Below are 23,541 nucleotides of genomic sequence, written 5' to 3'. Positions count from 1 at the left end.
TCTTTTTTACTGTACAAAAACATTTCCCTCACACTCACAGGTGCTAAAAAACAACAGCATGACGTGCTAACAGTAAAAATAAAAAGTGCAAATGAGCGGCTGCAGATTTTCAGTCACGTACACAATTAAAGCCAAGCTCAGGGACTTACTAGGTCACCTCCTGTTAATTTGTCCTCATTTGTAGTCAGTGCGAAAGCTTCATCAAAGCCACAGTTCCTCCTTAATCGTTCAGTCTTTCACAGCTCTTAAATATTAAATGTAGCGCTGGCCACATTTTCGCATGAGTCTTACTATAACAGCTATTCTCGTCTGACATAAAAATATAAATCCTAATAGAAAGATAAATCCAGAAACCTGTGAGAAATTGAGTGGACGGATGGAATATTTGGAAGAAATTCTGAAAAATAAAAGATGAGAAAATGCTAATAATATGCGATTCAAAGGTATCTGACTCTGCAGGCACTGAATAGTTGATGTCTCAAAGACAGAGATCTCTTGATCAAGATGAAGTTTTAATGGCACATCTCAGAGCCGTCTTGCCAGATTCAAGGAGTCTACTGCATGGAATGCGCCGTCTGGGTTTCTCCTTTTCTATTTCCGTTGAGAAATGAATAGCAGACTGCTAATTTATTTGAATACACAGCCGTAGTCATGAATTCATAATTACTCCCTGATCTTATTTTTGAATACCAATTATAAACACTGAAGATGAAGTACTATAAAGAGGATGGTAATTCTCAGATTGACTTCATTATAAATGTTTTGTTATTTATTATGAAAATACATTTGGGTTATTGTGTGAAGCTTTGTTGTTTTATATGTATTTCATTTTGAAGGTGTTGGTTGTGTATGGTTATATGAAAGATGCATTTCGAAAGATGTAACATTCATTTCTGTTAAAGGCGATCCACGGAGCTCCATGAATGAGTCCAGCAGTCTGCTGGGGGGGTCACCTAGGCGTCAGTGTGGCCGTAAAGGATCTCCTTATCACACGGGTCAGCTTCACCCAGCTGTGCGTGTGGCTGATCTGTTACAGCACATCAACCAGATGAAAACAGCTGAAGGTTATGGATTTAAACAGGAGTATGAGGTAGGTTTTATTATTTATTATTTTTTATTTATATATTTATGTTGACTTGCAATATGTGAACCATACATTCACAAACTGTGTAATCATACCTTGAATCACACAGGCTTATTTTATTTTTCATTTTTTGGCTTGCAGTATTTGAACTGACCAGTTTGTTTTATTATTAATATTTTTTATTTAATGAAATTTTATAAATTATAATATAATAATATTTTATAATATATTATTATAATATAATAATTTTACTTTATTTTATTTTATTTTTTACTTAATTTTATTTAATATATATATATATATATATATATATATATATATATATATATATATATATATATATATATATATATATATATATATATATATAGTTAAAGTCAGAATTATTAGCCCCCCTAAATTATAATATAATATAATATAATATAATATAATATAATATAATATAATATAATATAATATAATATAATATAATATAATATAATATAAATATAATTATATTATATATTTTTTTCAACACATTTCTAAACATAATAATTTTAATAACTTATTTCTAATAACTGATTTATTTTATCTTTACCATAATGACTGTAAATAACATTTTACTAGATATTTTTCAAGACACTTCTATACAGCTTAAAGTGACATTTAAAGGTCTAACTAGGTTAATTAATTTAACTAGGCAGGTTAGGGTAATTAGACAAGTGATTCTAAAACAGTGGTTTGTTCAGTAGATTATCGAGACAAAATATAGCTTAAAGAGGCTAATAATTTTGTCCCTAAAATGTTTCATAAAAAATTCAAAACTGCTTTTTTTCTAGCTGAAATAAAACAAATAGGACTTTTCTTATTTGAAAAAAATATTTTTTTATCAGACATACTGTGAAAATTTCCTTGCCCTGTTAAAGACCATTTGAAAAATATTTAAAAAAGAAGAAAAAAAATCGAAGAGGGCTAATAATTCTGACTTCAACTATATATATAATAATTATTTATTTATTTTATTTAATTTGTGTTTTTGATTTATAGATTTTTTTTTACCTGAATTAAATTTTGTTAAGTATATATTTTGATTTTATTATTTAATTAATCAGTTGTATTCATTTTTTTCCTTTAATTGAATTGAATTTTATTATTTTAGTTTATTACATAAATTTTTATTTTATTACTTTATTATATTTTAATTTATTTCATATATTTTTTATTTAATTTATTTTTCATTTTCATTTTTTTATTTTTATTTTTATTTTTATATTTTTATTTGATTTCATATTTATTTATTTTATTTGTTTTTAATTGAGTTAGTTTTTATTTTATTTTTTTATTTTATTTTATTTTATTTTATTTTATTTTATTTTATTTTATTTTATTTTATTTTATTTTATTTTAGACATGTAAAACCTGGTAAACCTAGGAAAGGATTTACAGTTTTGCTCAAGGATATCTTTTTTATTTGCTACTGCATGCTTTGTCAAATCCCCAAGTTATTTCTTCCTCTATAACTCTCAGCCTGGAAACCTGAAATATGTCTTAACTTCTTGGCTGATGTAAACCTGCTCTCTTCCTACCAAAAATTACATAACGCCAGCTAGACGGATAGGAACTGGTGATTTCTGCTAGCTATTGATTTATTTATTTATTTATTTTATTTGGTGTACTATATAAATGTCACTGACAAGGGCTGACTGGTGTTTAAATACCCTTTAAAGCTGGTATTTAACAATTTTTACCAATCTTTACTGCATACTAAAAAGTGACCAATTATATGCGCTTTTTACCAGTCTCTGATATCTCTAGAGTGTGTATGTGAAATTTCAGCTCAAAATACAGCTGCTTCTTACTCAGGGCTGAGAGAGAGATCATCATTAATGGCCAGGGCTTTCCCACTCTGATGACACGTACAAAGGAAGAATGTCAATCCAAGTTTTTTTGCAGACTGTTTTTAGGAAGTGTGATTAAGAATCAGATTTAACTAATTATTTAGAGGCTAAATTCACACGCTTTGCCACACAATTGTGTTTAAACTATAAAAATAAAATATCAAATAAAAGTGATTTTTGCATATTAGGTCCCCTTTAAGCAAACAGAACATCAAGAGAATGAGGTATTTATAATAAAAGTAAAATTCAATTTACTGTATAAGCACTTTTACAGATGCCAGTAATTGAGATATTGACGTAACTATTCCTGTTGTTAAAAAGATGCTTACTGTAAATAGCGGTTTGCTGATTTAGAGTTTTATTTCAGAGGAAACCGCATCTACCCTATAGGCTTCTATTAGTCAGGCTTTAATAGCACCTCTTTGAAAACGGTTGAGCAAGAGGTTTCCGCCATAATAATATAAATCTTTCACAGCTGCCCTCACAGATTTTCTGGTTCATTCAAAGAAGTCAGAATATGCTTGGGCTTTAGTGTTGTTAGCAGTGCCACAGTGGAGAGGGACCGTCGGCGTGAACAGATCTCCAGCTTCCAGAACTCACCGTCTACAGGCCTTGTCAAAACAACTTCAGCACTGAATCCTCCACACGAAACACACCATTAATGCAGAGATGCATGTTTATGCTCGAGCACACACTCCAGACATCTTATCGCCTCTCAACAATATGACATCCTCACACTGCTGTCGTGCCCTGGTGAAGTAAAGCTGCTCATTTCAGCTTGAGATTGTCAGATGGATTTTAAAACATGGCAGCTTGTTTGCTGCTCATCAACCAGCCAAACCAGCTTGACCTCAACCTAGTCTAGCATAGCCTGACATTTGACTCAACAGCATAAAGTCTGCGCCACGTTTCAGCTAGTTTTGACCAATAGCCAACTATTGTTTCTGAAAGATTTCTGGGTAACACTTATTTTTACATTGTTCCTGTTGTAAGTATGCCATCTACAGTACAGGAGCCATGGTGAAAAAAGATTTGAAAAAACCAATTCGGAGATTTTCCGAAAACATCATTGTTCTCTCTTCAATCGTTTGAGTAGTGATGTACCTTGGTTAACTTTTTAGATTGCTATGTAAAAAGTAGGGATGATTTAAAATGTCTAGCCCCTGGAAATTATTATGAAAATTTGAGAAGAAAAAAGGCTGTTTTGATGCTTTTACCAGCCACTGTGTGGAGTGACGCAGCTTTCTCACCGGACATGAAAAGTATTGCAGCATGAAATCTATAAATTTTTGACGGTTTGTATTGTGCAAGTGCAGTTTGTTGCTGCACCAGCCAAAGCACATTAGCAATAGCTTGTGTTTATGACACAAAGTTCAAAATAGCTTAATATAATGTGGATATTCCACTTATTTTCTTATATACTTATCTGAGTCCACATTTCTACAGTATGTACAGCAATATACTCGTTCCTTTTGCAAAATTAATCTGTCATACAAACTTGTATTATTTTATGATTTATTTGGTGGCTCAGTGGTTAGCACTGTTGCTTCATAGTAAGAAAGTGGCTGGTTCAAGTTCCACCTGAGCCAGGAGGTTTGCATGTTCTCACCATGTCCATGTGGGTTTTCACAAGGTGCACTGGTTTCCCCCACCGTCCAAAGACATGCGCTATAGGTGAAATGGGAACCCTTAACTAATCCTAGTTTTAATGAAAAAATAAAAGAAAAAACTGCCTATTTGGCATTTTAAATTCTATTGAACATAATTAGGATAATTTTCAATCAGACAATGCAATCAGACAATGCAAAGTTTGTTCTTGATGTCAATTGTGGAAAAAAAGGTCAATAAAAGTGTCATGATAAACGATGTGAGTTTAACTGCAGGCGCTGTGTGATGCGCTTGCACACAAAGGGGAGTCATATTTGTCCAGGGAATCAGATTTTGATACAACTTTCCTTCCCTCCTCTTGCGGGTGGGCCTACGTGGTTTGCACTATGCTCTGGTCACTACTAACTGAAAGGAGTAGATGCACACAGTTATGTTTTGTTGAATAAGTTGCATATAAAAGTTACCTTTCAAAGCCACCTAAATTTATTTTACCCACCTATGCCCTTTTTTTTACCGGCACAATCAAATTCAAAACTGCCCAGTTGAGCAGAACACCGCCCAAGTTATAAACAGAGGTTTGAGGTCAGAGTTAAAAAGGTCTTTGAGAATGTTATTCAAAAAAGGAAAAAAAAAAAAAAAGAAACATGAGGGGGAGAAAATAAAACTTTTGCAGAATGAAACTGCAGAAAGAACCTCTCTCCAAAATAGTTGGATATTAACACAGGACCAAAATACATGAAAAAAAATCTGCAAGTTTGAAAAAAAAAAAAAGTTTTGCACCTAAAACAGAGGTCGGAACAAGCTGGGAACATTTTATGCCGACGAAAAGGTGTAAAATAAATTCTGTGGAAAATAAAAAAAAAATGTGTTCATGCATGGAAATTGATGTTCATTTGGAAAAATACCATCACAGATCTTGGACCAATCTTCAGAATTAAGCAGAACTCTTGAGTCCTGTTCCCATAGTGGTTCCAAAGAATCATTAAAGGAATAATCAATGTAAACTAATAATGCATAGAATTTAGAAATAAACTCTTTAAAAGAACTGACTGACAGCATGGTTCCAGTTCTGATACTTTTAAACAAAATTGGCTTTGCTTTATTGAGACTAAAATGCTGAGTTTGAAGATATTTTAAAAAGCATCCAGCAGTCCAGCATTCCGATGCTGCTAATCTGAGTGGGTAAACCTGGGTTCAAAGTCAAAGGGCAATGGATGGATATGATTTGGGGGATGTTCTTCCAGCTGCAACCCATCACTGGGAAGCACCTATACACACTCATTCACACACATGCACTACGAACAATTTAGCTTACCCAATTCACCTACAATTCATGTGTTTGGACTGTGGCGGAAACTAGAGCACCTGGAGGAAACCCACGCGAACACGAGGAGAACATGCAAACCCCACACAGAAATGCCAATTGACCCAGCCGAGGCTTAAACCAGCGACCTTCTTGCTTTTAGGCGACAGTGTTACCCACTGAGCCACCGCACCACCCTAAGAGAGTTTATATGATTTTTTTAATATTATAATTGTGCACAGTTAATGAATTTGTGTGTGATTGAAAGAGTGTATGGGTGTTTTCCAGTGCTGGTTTGCAGCATGAAGGGCATCCACTGGCGGTTCATTCCGCTGTAGCGACCCCCAGGGCCATGCAAAACCCTTTCAAGGGGCATGTGCTCAAGGTAACGAGAGGGGGTTGACACCCCAAAGAGATTGATTACTAAAAGGGCTTTCAGGTTGAGCCCTACATGTGGTTGATCCCTAATAAATCAGGGACTAAGCCGAAGGATAGTGAGTGAGTGAATAAAAATTTATTATTACAAAGTAATTTTGTTTTTTAGTCAAGTGCTTCCAGAATATTCGGTTTTGGCCCAGAATTCAAAAGTTAGTGCAAAAGTTAGTGCAAAAATTAGTGACTCCCCCTTGGACTACAGAGAAGCAGTTATTGAGATGAAAGCAGAAGTCATAAAGCCCCTTAGCTTCACTGCACAACACTGCGTCTATTCCTCCCTCTATCCCTCCCCTTACTTCCTCCGTGGCTAATTTTGACTCTTCAGAATGCCGCTTGAGCATCTCCTCTCAGCGCCGCACTCATGTGGACTGTTGACTCTCCTCTATCTGTTGTTGTCCAAAGAGCTACGAGACAAAACATCCCTCCACACAATCAGAGCTCTGCCACTGGCCTGCCTCTCCGGAGCTCAGCTTGTGGACTCATTAAACTCTCCCCCCCAATGTGAAACAGATTCAGCTCAAAAATCAATACACACTCTTGTGGATGTTGTGACACTGCGTGCGTGTGTGTGTTCGAGGTCAGTGTCTTTGTGCTTCATAAGCGGAAAAGAAGAAACAGAGAGTTTGAGAGAGCACACAAAATGTAACGGCCGGGTTTCATAAGCTTTATTTCCCCACGGAGCGCGAGTACAGTCCATTGATCAGCACTTATTGACAGGATCTTTATTTTAGCTAGAGTGGAAAAGAGGGAGAAGGGTCTGTCCTACTAGCAAGGTGAAATATTGGGCCTTTATATTGTGAGTCCACAAAACTGTGCTGTATTTGCTTAAAATACATTTGTCTTTTCATTCTTCCTTCATTCCATCCACCCATTCATCATATATTTGATGATTTCTATTATTTTTTCTGCCTTCTTCCATCTCCTCTTCCTTTCTCATTCAATTCATCAATTACCTCATTTTTATTCTATTCTTTCAGCTATCCTTCTCTTTATACTGTCCATCCATCCATCCATCCATCATCCATCCATGTCTACTTACTCTCCTTCTTTTATTTCCACCCATCCTTGTATACTTACTGTCCTTCTTTTTGTCCATCCATCCATCCATCCATCCATCCATCCATCCATCCATCCATCCATCCATCAGTCCATCCATCCATCAATGTCTACTAACTGTCCTTCTTTCCTTCCGTTCTTCCTTCCTTATCCTATATTTTCTTCTTTACTTATTCCTTTCATCAATTACTTTTTTAATACATTCGTCCAACTATCCTTTTATCCATATTTCAAACCTTTCCATCCATACATCCATTCATCGATCCATCCATCTATGTCCACTTACTGTCCTTTTTTCTATTCATCCATCCATCCATCCATCCATACATCCATACATCCATCCATCCATCAGTCAATGTCTACTCTCTCCCTCTTTCCTTCCATTCTTCCTTCTTTCCTTACCCATCTCTTCTTTCTTACCCAATCCATCCATCAATTCCTTTTTTAAACTCTCTTCTTCCAACTATCATTCTATTCATACATCATCCATCCATCCATCCATCCATCCATCCATTCATCCATCCATTCATGTTCTTTCTCCCATTCATATATAACCAAAAGGTTTTATTTTTATAAAGTAATTAATATTAGGCTGTTTTTTTTCCTGAACATAAATGTATCTATCCTTATTCCTTTCATGGTTCATTATTTTTATTATTGCTTTCTTACACCATTATTTTTCTTTTCTACCAGATGCTGATCATGGGGTGGTCAGCATTTTGTTTTTCATTTCCTGTACTCCACTGTGTAATTTAGCATTTTGTTTTTCTTCAGTAAATAATTTAGTTGCAAGCATTAAATGAAGAGTAAATGTTCTCCAGTATATTTTATTTTATGTTAAAAACAAGCATGAGATTATGTTTATCTTCCTTAAAATTGGAATTTAATTTGATATTTGATTAAACCTAAGGTAATATCACAAAAATCTATGTTAGGGGTTGCAAAACAATGCAAAGTGCTCTGAATGACTGTTTTTCCCCCAAAATGTTTTAATAAATTTAGTTTTCATCAAGGTTTAAGGATACTGTGATGATCTCTCAGAACTTACACAAATGATTTATTTTTCTCTCTCTGTCTCTCTTTCTCTATTTCTTTTTATTTAATCACATATTTGCAGAGCTTCTTTGATGGCTGGGATATCAATAAGAAGAAGGATAAAACTAAGGGAAGGCATGATACCCTAATGGGTTGTGAGTCACTTTTTTCAGTCTTTGCATGAATATAAAAATGTCACGATTTGAGAGTAATGCCTTAAATAATTCTCCGTTTTACGGATACTAAACCTCAGAATGGCTGGTGATATTAAGTTTTGATGTTCCTAAAATGGGAAACAGGGAAATTGACTAGGAATAATAATAATAATAAAAAAACACCAGTTGATAGCTTTTCATTTCGTTTGCACATACTGTCTGCACTGTTATAGCACTAAAGGCATTTTTAGTAAATAAGGTAACAGCTTTACCAAGTAACAAAATTAGTGTGGAAAGTAAGACATTTGCTATTATAAACCTAATTTGCATAGAAATCAGACTTTTATTGGATTTTTCAAAAGTGATGCAGGTGTTCACCCCAGAGTGTGCTCATGAAATGGTGTTTGTGTTTCAGATGACCGTCACAGGGTGAAACTGCACCCGCTGCTCGGTGATCCAAACTCTGACTATATCAACGCCAATTACATCGATGTAAGTCAGCAGTCTCATATTCTCTTCAGCAACACACTGACACTGTTTTTGTGATTATGTAGCTCCCCTGCAGCTCGTTCGATATTTGAAGATTTGACACCTTGATATATGTAGCATATCATCATATCGCTTTTAAAAGAAACTTTTTAGACCACTAACAGTCCCTTTTCTGGTCGTTAGGATTAAATATTTTGTTATTTCTGTTCTGACATATCTGACCTCCCAAAGATTTTGGAGAGTATGTGGTCAGATGTGAAGCATATATTCCTGTCAAGTGCTTTATGACCACTTTAGGGTGCAATTTGCCCTTTAAGAAAGAGATATGTGGGCAAAAATGGTCAGCCATACCTCCTGAAACAACCTGCTATCTAGAGCTGGTCCAAAATGCACCTGGTTGGGCATGACCATCTTCTCTTCATGGGACCTTTTCTAAAGCCAAAACTCACCCACACATTTATATCTGTATTATCATTGACCTTGAATGCATGTGCAGCTGTTCTGCAGCATAAAAAATAATTACTTTCAGAAAAAGAATAATGAGAAATTGGCAGAATTTCTATTTTCGGGTTGAACAATCCCATCTAATAGATTTAAAAAGATTGTAGATACAAAACCTTGCGATTTCCTAACCTTGACTGTTTGGACCTTGGATGTAAGTGATTTGTTGTTCATTTCAAATGGAATTCTGCAAATATGCCTAGCAATTTGAAAGAAATAGGAAGAGAATGAGTAGCCATAAGTCAAGAGACATAGATGTACTGTAATTATGCTGGGGCATACATTATAGTTTTTATTTTTATTTTATTTCTGGTCATAACATTTGACCTTCTATAATGAACAAAATGGCTTTAACTTTCATATTACTGTATGTTCAGATTCTAGGTATGATTTTAAAGGTTTTTAATTAAAAAAAAAAGACTTTAAACTTTAATTTCTTGCAATTTCCTCACCTTGATAGTTTGGGTATTGGATACAGCAAAGGATTTGCTGGCTTATGTTAAATATTTTAAATAAAATACTGTAAATCATTGTAGCAATGAACCATTTGAAAGAACTGGGAAGAGAATTAAGAGTTTTGAGTCATAAATACGATTGTATGTAAGGCATTTTGCTTACATTTTATCTTTATTATCAATATTTGTCATATATTGTACATTGGAATTCCAGTGGCTTCAGTATTAACAAATAACAGGAGGAAAACTAGGCATTGACAATTTAAAGGGATAGTTCACTTAGAAATTTAAATTTCTGCCTTCATTTTCTCACCATCTGCTTAGTCCAAACGTGTTTCTTTCTTCTGTTTATCAACACAAATAAGATATTTTGAAGAATGTTGGAAAAACATGCATTGATTTCCATATTAGTCTTATTTTATGGATGTCATTGACTGCTTGTTTCCAACCTTCTTCAAATTATCTTCTTTTGTGCTTAACAGAAAAAGAAACCCACAAAAGTTTAAAACCATGTGATGCTATACAGTATAATTGGTTTTAAAAGCTTTTGGTGGATTTTTGGTTGAACTATCCCTTTAACAAGAATAGATTAAGGAAGATTTTAAAGTCTTTCATTCAAAAGAGAACTTTAAACTTTAATTCCTTGCAATTTCCTCACTTTGATAGTTTGGGTATTAGATACAGCAAAGGATTTAATGGGTTATGCTGAATACTTTGAATGAAATAATGTAAATGTAAGTAGCAATGAACAATTTGAAAAAGGTTTGTGTCATACTGTAAATACTATTGTACATAGGGCATTTTGCTTACATTTTTTGTCATTTATTATTAGTATTCATCATATACTGTACCTTGTAATTCCAGTGGTTTCATTATTAAAAAATACATAGGAGTAAAACTAGGAATATGACAATTTAAAGGGATAGTTCACTTAGAAATTAAAAATTCTGCCATCATTTTATCACCATCCACTTGGTCCAAAATAGTTTCTTTCTTCTGTTTAGCAACACAAATACGATATTATGAAGATTGTTGGAAAACCTGTATTGATTTCAACATATTTGTCTTTTTATGGAAGTCAACCACTGCATGTTTCCAGCATTCTTCAAAATATCTTCTTTTGTGTTTAACAGAAAAAGAAAATATTTAAAACCCAGCCTGATCTCATGAGGCAGCGTAACTATTTCACGTTTTGTCAGTTTAGTGGCTAATTCGTGCAAATTCATACGAGTTCCGTCACACGAAAATGTACGATTTTAAAAAGGAGGCGTGACAGCCAACCCCGCCTCCAAACCCAACGTCATTGGGGGATAAGAAAATCGAACTAAATTGTACGAATGAGATCGTACGATTTTATACAGTATAAATTTACAAATAAAGTTACAAATTGCCATGAGATTGCATTGTTAAAACAATATGATGATGTACAGTATAATTGGTTATAAAAGCTTTTGGTTGATTTTTGGGTTGAACTGTCCCTTTAACAAGAAGAGATTTTTGTTCCCATATTATTTTCACCTTCAGTGAAAAAGCACAAAAAGTCAAGAAAGGCCCGGTAATGAAAGGATGCTTCTTTTTACTGTTTTTGGTTAGCCAGGCAGTAAGTATAAGCTATTAGGGAGCATATTAAAGTGAGTGCTGCTCTGTTGTTTAATGTGTTTACTCGCTTTTCATTGCTGTCCTTTCATTTTGAACACCTCTTGAATCAACCCAGAAAAGTAACTTGCAAGGAACTAGCTTACACAAGAATAAATGAGGCCATTTAAAAGAGGAGTGTGTATTTATATTCAGTTAAAGACTATAGAGAAGTAAAAACGCTTTTTAAACTGTTGTTTAACATTCCGACCAGCCCCAGCAACAATAGAGTAAGCCAGTGGGCGGTGCTATCAGTTTGTGCAACCAATAGCAGAGAGAAGTGTCTTGAAAGTATGTTTAAAAGCAGCCGTTTTTCTGTTTGATGATGCTAGAGGCACAGAAATTTAACACATCACACTTTTAAGGTTAGTTTGCACAGATTTGCCCACCTCCACATCCAAAACATGTGCCTCCATTTCAAGTGTCTGTCCCCTGGCGTAGAGCTTAGTCGGCTAACACAAGTCTCTCTCTTTCTTTCTTCTTCTAATTCTCACTCTTTCTGTCTGTGATCTGTTAATCCTCTAGCTCTCTTCAGCCTCTCATTAACTAGAGTCTGTCTTGTCTTTTTCTACCCCCCTTCCCCACCTCTTCGACTTTGGACCCTGTAGATTCGGATAAACAGGGAAGTAAGTACTTCGCTGCTCTTTCTTTTCTTTCTCTCTGCTTTCTTTCCCTCTGTTCCCCCCCGAAAGCTCTCTTTTCTTCCTCGTATTGTGTCATGGCTTTGCTCTGTTTGGATTACTTAAACATGAGAAAGAGTGGCTCCGTGACACACATAACTCTTTTATATTCATCCCTAAATGTGGATGCATAAAACTTTCATGTTCCATCTGTTAGGTTTCTTTGCTTTATTTATAACAGGTACCTAGTTTCCACTTGAGAAAAAAGTTATTTTCACCTTTTCGTTCTTGTTCTTTTAAAAATAAAGATGGAGAGAAGGTTCAGTCACAGGTTTAGGGCCCCGATATACTTCAAGTGAATTAGAGCATGCTAGTGTGGCATTTAGAATGCAATCATGCCAGAATTAAATTTGTTTTGATTTTGTTTTAGAAGTTTGAACCAGAGTAAACACCTTTGAACTAGCATTGATCTGTAATTGCATATTAGCATTAAAAAAGCCCACGTCACACCAATTTTCAAGGGTGCACATAACCGTTATACAGGTGTGCATGCTATATTTAAAAAAGTGGACTGGATATGATGCTCGAGCAGGGGTGCTTAAACTTTTACCTATGAAAAGCCAAAATCCAAACTGGACTAAGGGTGGTGGGCCAAAGCTAAGTATAGAGTAGGGGAACTCTGAATCATCAATCAGCGCCCCAAAGTCACTGTAGTCTGTCTGTAGCAGGGGTCACCAAACTTGTTCCTGGAGGGCCGGTGACCTACAGATTTTAGCTCCAACTCTAATCAAACACACCTGAACAAGCTAATCAAGGTCTTATAGGTATACATGAAACATCCAGGCAGTTGTGTTGAGGCAAGTTGGAGCTAAACCCTGCTGGGACACCGGCCCTCCAGGACTGAGATTGGTGACCCCTGGTCAATGGTCTAATGTTGGTTTTTTTTTTTGTTTTTGCCTTTGCATTTAAAATCCAAAAGTGCTAAAAGTGTAATAAACAGTGTTTGAACTCAAAGCTTATTATTTGAAATTTTCGAAAAGCCTATGGGAAAATCTTAAAAGGATTGTATCATGTGATCCATTTTAGCTAGCCGATTCGCCTACAAGGTGACATCATAGTTTCTCCACTCTGTACCAAACAGTATTACATTAAAGTTGCTGGAGTAACTTCCGAATTTGTTGATATTTAAAAAAATATATATAATTTTTTTTTTATTGTATTAATATAATATATTTTTGTTTTATAATGTTTATAATGCACTTCTGACAAATAAAACCACAATGTTATTTTATTTTATTTTATTTTATAGTCAAAAGAATACATTTTCTCTCAACTGTAAAAGATTTGTCCTATAAATGTGTTTTTAGCAATGTGCCACACATATTTGTCAACATTTAAAAAAAGTGTTTTAGGGTTTGACCCTTTATAAATTCTAAAAAATGTACATTTAATTTAAACATTTTATTTTAGTTTTTAGTTTTAGTTTTTTTTTTTTTTTTTTTTTGGAGCTCAGCAATTTAACAAACAAACAGACAAACAAAAGGTTATGTAAAATTAAAAATTAAGATCTCTGAGAGATTCGCCCCAACCTTCCTCATCATTTGTTTATCTATTCTCTGATTGGTTGACGGGCCAAATCAAGGGTTACCATGAGCCAACTTTGGCCCGCAGGCCCTTGTTTGGGCATCTCTGCACTAGAGAATCTATTTTCTAGTGATGTTGGCATTTTGAAACCTTGTGGTTGCCAGTTACTCCAAAAATCATGAATTTTCTCACACATCATTGGTAAGATAATTATTACGAACATGTTAAAATGTGTATCATAGGCTGCATAAAGCAAAGCACTTGTTTTCATGATATAAAGTTTTCATTTTGTAAACAATGTTGTCAGTTGGCTTCAGATGTAGTTTAAACGACCTCTGATTTAATTAATTTGGATGTGAGTCAAGTGGCGTGGGATGTACAGTACATAGGCTCGTAGCTCAGAGGAAGAATGGAAAATTAAGTTGGTGTATGGACAAATTGTTTAGTAATGTTTTGTATTCAAAGATAAGATTTTATTAAATATAACGACATGATCATCTTATAAAATATGTGTTCTTGTGAATTAAGGGATTCCTTTTTTGTCTGAGAACAGCTGTGGTATGAGGATAGGTGAACACAGTGAAAACCGATTACTTTCTCTTAACATTCTGTAAAATGTATCTACTGTACTGACAGAGAACTGCATATGAAGAAATTATAACAATCTATCGATAAACACACACATTTTATCCTCCATTTCTGCTTTTCAATGCTTTGGTCTGTGGATTGGAGATCATGCTGAAACATGTGGAGAAGCCATAGAGATATTTAAAGGGGACTGATGCTTGCACAGTATTGCTGAACTAATGGCTACATTTTTAGGGGTGTCGGGTTCTGTGTGGAAATCGGCATGCCCTAGCAACGCCTATGCACATGTTTAAAATACAAGTTCATGTTTAGATTTCAAAGATTTAAAGATAGGAAAGGAAAGTCGAAAAGGAAAGTTGTGTATGGCAAATCCAGCCCAATCAAAGTGCAGACACACAGCGTGAACACACACCTTGAACAATAGCCAGCCATTGACTGTTCGGTGCCTTGCTCGAGGGACCAACAACAGCCTTGGTATTGAGGGTGAAAGAGAGCGGTGATTATTCACTCCCACCACCTACAATTCCTGCCAGGACTCAAACCTGCAACTTGGATCACAAGTACAACTCTCTAACCATTAGAGCTGGAACACACAAAGCTGGCCATTGGGATTTGTCAGTCTGTTGGTCAGGCTAGTTGGTTTGGTATGTTCCACAAATCTTGTTTCAGTCAGCTTTCATCCGTTTGGTGTGTTCACGTGCAGATTTGATCAAACATGAGCCAACATCACAGTTGGGTTTTGTTGGTGCTAGTAGCTTGCTGTTGACTTGCTGTGTCTTGGCCCTTAGGCCATGACTAACCCCATACATGTTATATATCTACAAAAATATGTATAAGCATGCAGGACGGCAGTGCTATGAACAGTTTGAAGAGCAAGCAACTTTCCAGGTACTCCTTTGAGAACTGGACTAAAAACAGTATAGAGAAGGGTCTGGCTGCAGAGTTAAACTGTATGTGCACCCCTACGTGATGTTGATAACCATTCCCTTAATATTCACTGATGTTTACCTGCTAAACGATCAATAACTTTGTAGCCCTATATATAAGTTCACTACTTCAGACATGTTTGCCCTTCTGAATCTTGTTTTCTACTAGTAAACAGTTGTATTGTGGTGCCATCCCAAAGAGGCAAAATGACTTTCAAGGAGTTTAGGACTTTCACCTTTACTGATCCCCACTGACAAAATGACTTGCCTAATGGAACACCAACAGTGTTGTATTTAGCCTTCCTCAAGACACGACCAGAGAAATATATTATTCATCAATACTTTAACCTTTAACACTATATGTACCATATCTGAGGCTCTGTCTTCTTTCATATGGAATTTTTTTTCAATTCGATTATGATTGTCAGATGTGAGTAAAAAATTTAAATACTAAACTTACATAAATACTGAACTTATTGAGGAAATTGATTTGTATATAAAATCAACACCATAGTCATGCTTTAAAGCAATCTACAGTAGAAAGTGCCACATATACATAAACATGACTGTACTTGACTGGAATGCTAAATTGCTATGAAATTTACTATAATCAAATACTTTGTTAGCTGGATTTCATTTTGTAGAGTGGAAATAAATGTGTGAACCTTTGATGCAGCCACAGTGAATAAATAAACATAACAATAATAAAGTGCAGTAAACTGTAAAAATCAATAATTAATTTAAACATATTAAATTAATAAGAAACCAGTTTGCTTTCTCAAGCAACATAACGGAGTTGTTTTGCACATCTTAAATAACTAGAAGTAGATAAAACCAAATGCTTCGCACATTTATGTTACAAATGGTTGCACCACTCTGCAAATAATAAGTGCTGGGTAATAACTGACTACATGTAATTTGAATTATATCATCATATTCCAAAAAGTACAGTAAGTACTCGTAATTACAATAAATAGTAGATACTACATTTTAAAATAACCAGATTACCTTTATCATTCACACAAAGGCAGTCAATTATTCATCATTTATTGTTTCTGTCTACATATTTTTTTATTATATATTTAAACAGATGTTTAGATTTATTAAATCTGTTTAGATTTGAATATTTACAGATGCCATTTAAAGTCATCCACATTAATTTGTGATTCTTGCTTCTAAACCAGACAATTGCAGAGCTTAAGTTAACATTCATTCAGCTTGCATTCACTTTTCACTTTAGTTATGTGTTTCATTTTGTATTGTACACAATGCACAGCTTATATAACACACTCTGTATTTCAAGCTTATTTTACCTCTAAGCAGAACAAAAAAGAACTTTGCTATAAGTATATCGGGGCCTTTAGTCTTTGTGGTGTAGTTGCTGAAAAGACATTTTAGTCCAGTCTAAGATCTTGCTGATCTCAAGTTGTTTAAGGTCGTCTGTGGTCTTGCCCAAGCTGGTGCCCTGTTGAGAGGTCAGTCTCCCAGCCTGACCAAGTGACCAATACCAGATTTTTTTTTCTTCTTTATATTTGCTTTACATCAAAATTCTCCTCAGCAGTCTGTGAGTGAACCCAACCTTTAGCCTTTAAACCTATCCATCCATGAATTTTACACAACAGAACTGCACCTCAACTTCTGCAGACTCAAAGTTTTGTTCTCCCCAACATTAATTTACTAAAGTTTGGAAAAATACAAGGAGAGATAGAATTTGAGAAGAATGAACAGGCAAGCTTTAATTTAATACACTGCACCTTTATTCGGTTGAAGCAAACAAATAAACATATATACAGTGCTCAGCATATGTAAGTACACCTCTCACAAATCTGTTTTATTAATTCATATTTTTATTAGGAAGCTATACAATATTATATGTGTGCATATACAGTTGAAGTCAGAATTATTAGCCCTCTTTGATTTTTTTTTTTTCTTTTTAAATATTTTCCAAATGATGTTTAACAGATCAAGGAAATTTTCACAGTATGTCTGATAATATTTTTTCTTCTAGAGAAAGTCTTCTTTGTTTTATTTCGGCTAGAATAAAAGTAGTTTTGAATTTTTTATGAACCATTTTAGGGACAAGATTATGAGCCCATTTAAGCTATATTTTTTTCTCGATATTCTACTGAACAAACCACTGTTATAGAATAACTTGCCTAATTCCACTAACCTGCCTAGTTAACTTAATTAACCTAGTTAGACCTTTAAATGTCAGTTTAAGCTGTATAGAAGTATCTTAAAAAATATCTAGTAAAATATTATTTACAGTCATTATGGTAAAGATACAATAAATAAGTTATTAGAAATGAGTTATTAAAATTATTTTGTTTAGAAATGTGTTGAAAAAAATCTTCTCTCTGTTAAACAGAAATTGTGGAAAAAATAAACAAGCGTTCTTACAATTTAGGGGGGCTAATAATTCTGACTTTAACTGTACATTAGATTAGTCAGTACTGGAGCCAAATCTGGAGCTCATCTAACAAAATAACTTATGATAATGGTCTAAAAACTAGTACACCCACATTTATGTTATAGAAAAATATTAAATACAAATTTTAAAAAAGAGTAAAAAATCAAAAGAAGCAAAAAAAGAGAAAGAAATACTGACATTTTGTAGTTTTTTTTTTTGCAATATTTTGCTTAAATTTTATTGTATTATCTTTCAATTTCTTAAAATGTTTGGTTACTAAAATAATTTTTCAATACATATACTTGTTTAATAAATCTGTTTTGTTTAAATGCGCCAAAATACATTGTCTATATTCACTGAGAAATGAATTAAAATATTCATTTTCAAAATGGGCTGTACTTAATTATGCTGAGCACTGTAGGTTTAAACATAACGTTATTGGCTACTGGTCAGCTGATCAAGCTAGAACTGAATCACACCAGATTAAATTGGCTAAAACCTGCCCACCACCTAAAGCTGGTTTAAAGAAATAGTTCACCCAAAAATGACATTTACAAAACAAAGTGGTTATAAAGTGGTTACAAGCTTTTATTGAATTTTCAATGTGCTTACAAATAAGATATTTTGAAGGAAATGTCATCATTTACCCTTTTAAAAGAAGCTTAAAGGGTGAGAAATGATGACAGGATTTTAATTTTGGGTGAACTATCCCTTCAAGCTCTTATTCCTGATGATGAATGTATGAAAAGGAGCAAGGTGACACTTCATGATAACTTTCGTATTAAAGTTTATAATATCATAATACAGCAGATAAGTAGCTGTGCATGTTTAAATATGCATATGTGAGAACATTAATTAAAGCCGTTTATGTGCAACACTTAAGAAAACAATTTGTTTACTTAAAAGTTATTTTAAAATGTTGTCAGTAACTGAGACCTTTGGTAAAATCATCTCTTAAATCAAATACAGTACAGATGAGCGGTTTATGCAATGCATTTATTTAAGCATTGTTCCAGATTTGTGAGTTGCTTTGTGTTGTCAAGTGTTGTCAAGCCTTTTTATTATTTTCGTGCTGCTTTTTTTTCTCAGTTTAATGAGCTTCTGTGTCCTGTGAACTTTCCTTGTATTTTCAAATCAGTCGTTACATATCTACGTTTAAGCATGATGTATCATCATAATCTGAATGATTTTAGCTGCATCGGGGTAGTTGCAGCTTTGGTATGATGATACGATCAATAAGGGTTTGATGGCAGATATGGGCAACCCATGAACTGAATCATTGCTGAAATCTCCTATCGCTATCATGCCCTTGAGTAAGACACGTACCTCGCATTTTCCTCAACGGGACAGTCCCTGTTACTGTGCTATAAATCCTGTTGCAATGCTACATAATGCACTATGCCTTCATTTATTTTTAAGGCCTGTATGACTAAACTTTGCTCTTTGTCCATGGTTGTCATACTAATAAAAAGGATTAATAAACTATATTTTGCAGAGAGGAAATAAGCTGTTTTCTTTGAATGTGCAAGACTTGAATCAGTAGCTAGCTGCCGTGCAGTAGATAAATACCTGAAGGAGTAAGTGCAGTAAACTGTAAACAAATATTTAAACTGCTTCTGTATAGCTTTTTTAACGTGTAACAGATAAAACTGGAAGCCTTGCACATTCAAGTTATAAATGACTGCACCAAACTTAGAACATTTGATAAATAGTATTAATATAACAATAATATATTTAATTTGTTGTGATAGAAAGTAAAGCACTGAAGGATTTTAATTATATATAGGCTTCTATGCATGGTTGTATAATTGTATTCTGCAATTCACTGTAAAGTTACTTTTAAAGTTTTTATGACAATTATGACACTTTGGTAGAAATATTTTGTATATACAAATGTATTTGCAAAGACTAAAAATCTACAATTCTAATTTAACTATTTAAATGTTTCAATAGTTTAGATAATATCATAATATTATGCATTTAATAAATAATAAGTAAGGGTAAAAAATACATGGATTGCTGTGCATTAATGCATCTGGGTGCACTTTAGAGTAATGGTCCATTAGTTAATGTTAGTTAAAGAATTTACTTACAATAACAAAGTATAATAAATATTTTTTAAAAACATTTATAAATTGTAGTTCAACATTAACTTATGCATTATAAAATTCCAAAGTTGTGCTTGCTAACATTAGTTGATGCACCTTGAGTTAACATTTAAATTAAATAAGTTTGCAGAAATCTCATTTTGCATGCTTTCTTCATTAAATTTGAAATTGTTAGGGTTAGGTTTAGGTGCTTAGATTTCTGATTTAATGTCTTTATATATGAAAAATAATTATTGAACACAGTACAGTTTTTCTTTATCAGTACTTCATAATGTATAACTTTTTTTTTTTTTATCATTTTTAACGTAAAACTGTCTAAACCTCAGTGTGTCTTGTTTCCAGTGGTATCTTTTTTTTTTTTTTTGTGACACACTGAGGTCAAGAGTATTTTAAGTTAGCTAGGTGTATATATAGCCCATAAGTTGGCTGCTGGTTTAACTAACCAACATTAACAAAGATTAATAAATACAATAATAAATGCATTAATTGTTTGTTAATGTTAGTGAATACATTAACTGATGGACTATTACTTTTATAGTAATACTATTAAGTATTACCAAGTGTTATATCTTATCTTAGATGCACGATGCAGAGGAAAAGAACTGCCCAACCCAAAGCTTTTTAATGCATTGCAAGCCATTGAATATCCCGCTTATTCCTTGGGCATTTGCCAAGCTATTTTCATTTGTTATGACTTTTGTATCAGCAGTCACAAGTAAAAAAAAAATAATTTATGGCACACCTTCCAGCCAATCAGAATCAAGAATCTCAACAGACCATGCACTGAAAAAAATGATTTATTGGATTTACTCATTATTTTTTAAGGTAACACATTGTAAACAATTTATATGAGCTGAATTTAAACAGACAAATACAATAACTAATTTAGTAATGTTCAACTTAATTTGTTGGTTTAAAAGCAGCCCATATAAATTGTTACCTAAAAAAACTACTAAATCCAATCATTTACTCTTTTGAGTGTGGAATAATCTAATAATATATTATATAAAGCTGCTTTTATTGAATAGGAGTTTTGGCTTGGGCTGCACAGTGGCACAGTGGGTAGCACGTTCGCCTCACAGCAAGAAGGGCGCTGATTCGAGCCTCGACTGGGTCAGTTGGCGTTTCTGTGTGGAATTTGCATGTTCTCCCCATGTTTGCGTGGGTTTCCTCCAGGTGCTCCGGTTTCCCGCACAAGTCCAAAGACATGCGGTATAGGTAAATTGGGTAAGCTAAATTGTCCGTAGTGTATGTGTGTGTATTGATGTTTCCAAGAAACGGGTTGCAGCTGGAAGGGCATCCACTGCGTAAAACATATGCTGGATAAGTTGGTGGTTCATTCCGATGTGGCGACCCCAGATTAATAAAGGGACTAAGCTGAAAAGAAAATGAATGAATGAGTTTTGGAATAATCTTATTTGGGGATTTCTGGCATTAATGATGTTTGAAAACCTCTGTTTTAACAAATAAAAACCATCATTCTACTGCTTCTCTTAGTCAACAGTTACTTTCCAAACATTTCCTGTATTCCCCAAACCCATAGATTAATGAATCATTTGTGGAACAAACATCCCCCGACAATTTCCTTTTCCATCTACAGTGTGTTTGCTTCTGTGGCTGGTTGTACAGTGTTGAGGAAATAGCTTGGGCCAGTCTAAAATATAACAGGCGTCTCTAAACAGAGCAGCAAATGCCAAGAAAGCAAGCAAGAAAGAACATGCCTCTATTACTCCACTAATGTCTGTTTAATGAAAACAGATCCACTTTTTGGGACCATCCCCAGGTAGTTCTTTAAAAAGGCTTAGCTTTGATAAATAAATTGCATGTTTGAGATGTTTCTTTTTCCCTTGTACTTTCCCAAGATAAGCCGATGGAGTTGTGTTGGGAGTTGATGTCCTCTGTGATGAGTTTTATGTCCTGGCAAATGAGTATTACTTTTGTACTTACTTTTGAATGGCTTTTTTGTTTGTTTGTTTGTTTGTTTGTTTACCTGTTGCTGTTTAGCTGCTTTAGTTGTGTTGAAGAGTACCATACACAACTAGCTATGCTGCTAACTGTTTTTTTCTTTTCTTTTTTCCCTTCATATTAAATTGGTTATTTCTTTACAATTATTTACCCCCCCAAATTGCATTGCATTTATTTAAATTTCAATAATGAAACACACTCTCCGTAGAGTTTTCTATTAGTATTGGGAGGTCAGATTCAACTTAATGAATCATTAAAATGGAATAGTGGGATGTTTTTGTTTAGATTCATTTTTGCAGTCATCTTAAAAGGTTGGTTCATCATAAACACAAAATAAGATATTTTAAAGAAAGCTGAAAATTGGTAACCATTGACTTCCATAGTAGACAAAAAAATTGCTTTCATTCCCTAAAATATCTTTAAACAGCTTTGGAACAAGTAGATGATAACTAATTGTGTTGGTTAACTATCCATTTAATTTACATACAGCTTTTTTTTACATGTATTATAATTATTTCATTATCTTACTTTCAATGTAGATACCATTTATTTTTAACTTGTGTGTGATACCTAATTACATTTAGCTTGACTGTAACAATTGAATAGTTTTCTTTTTTAACAAAATGTTTACACCAAAAGGGAGGGGTAGGGTAGGGGATAGTAGTACACTATACATGCTCTGTAAATGCAGGGTTGATTTAGGTTGTCCTAACATATATCAAGTTAGCTTAACAAACTTAAGTGGATTAAACATAAAATATTGAGGTTTTCCCCAAAAAATCCCAATAATTGTGTAATAAGTAGTTTGATCAAGCAGCAATATCCTTTTTAAGTGTATAGGAGACAAAATATATTTAAAATTTGGACTATCAAACTATTGTATTGACAAAAGGATTAAATTAAATATGCTTACTTTGAATTTTTTTGCTGTTAATTTAATTTTTCATTATGTTATTAAAATAAAGATAAATAATGTGAAATGAATGTGATATACACAACAATAATTAAATTACGGGGGTGTTTACTTGACATTAATTAAACTCGAATGCATAAAGCATTTTAAAATGCAGGCATTTACAACATGTTTGAAGGGGACACAGTTTTTGACAACAATATCATCAGTACAATAAACTATAAAAAAATTCAAATGAACAAAAATGCACTTTTATTACATAGGTGTCATGTAAACATGTACCCCAATCAAGATTCACTATTGTATGGTTTAATAGCCCTATTTTAAAATCATGCACTCCTGCTTGCGATGAAGATTCCTGTTGTATTAGTAACTTAATAAAAGTTGTGTTGTCTGTAAAGTTTCTCATGGATGTCGCATTTGAGATTACAAGACCCCAGATTGGTGTTTTCAAATTGTAGCTTTCAAAACAGACATTTTGAAGTTGACAGCCAGAACTAAAGACCTTGAAACTCTAAAGAACAGTAATACTCTAAGAGTGGTGTGATGTTTCTAGGACACAAATGGCTTACACAGCATGTCACCTCTTTCTTATTCTTTTTTTTTTTAGGGTTACCATCGATCCAACCACTTCATCGCCACTCAGGGTGAGTATCTTTGTCTGGACAGGACTTGTGGATGGATGGATGTGTGTGTGTGTGTGTGTGTTTATGTGGTTCAGTTTGGCATTTTCCAATCCCATGAGGGAGAGACACTTTCTCTCTTGAGCCCCAGCCTGAGCTCTCTGCGTGTGT

At 33.9% G+C, this 23,541-nt stretch overlaps 1 protein-coding gene across 16 annotated transcripts in view; it reads left to right on the top strand.

The window, feature by feature from the left end:
* The window catches only part of ptprub (protein tyrosine phosphatase receptor type Ub), a 454,717-nt gene that overhangs the window by 380,999 nt on the left and 50,177 nt on the right, over positions 1–23,541 (top strand). For 8 of the 16 annotated variants that reach the window (XM_087285296.1, XM_087285294.1, XM_087285295.1 and 5 more), the window contains 5 exons: positions 903–1,090; positions 8,481–8,553; positions 8,969–9,045; positions 12,242–12,259; positions 23,358–23,394. In XM_087285296.1, the coding sequence (XP_087141422.1) occupies positions 903–1,090; positions 8,481–8,553; positions 8,969–9,045; positions 12,242–12,259; positions 23,358–23,394 (393 nt within the window). 16 annotated transcript variants of the gene reach the window in all.

The sequence above is a fragment of the Danio rerio genome, chromosome 16 (assembly GCF_052040795.2).
Source record: "Danio rerio strain M-AB ecotype USA chromosome 16, GRCz13ab, whole genome shotgun sequence".
Lineage (NCBI taxonomy): Eukaryota > Metazoa > Chordata > Actinopteri > Cypriniformes > Danionidae > Danio > Danio rerio.
Note: the sequence above shows the minus strand (reverse complement) of the source record. Positions and strands in the feature narration are given on the sequence as shown.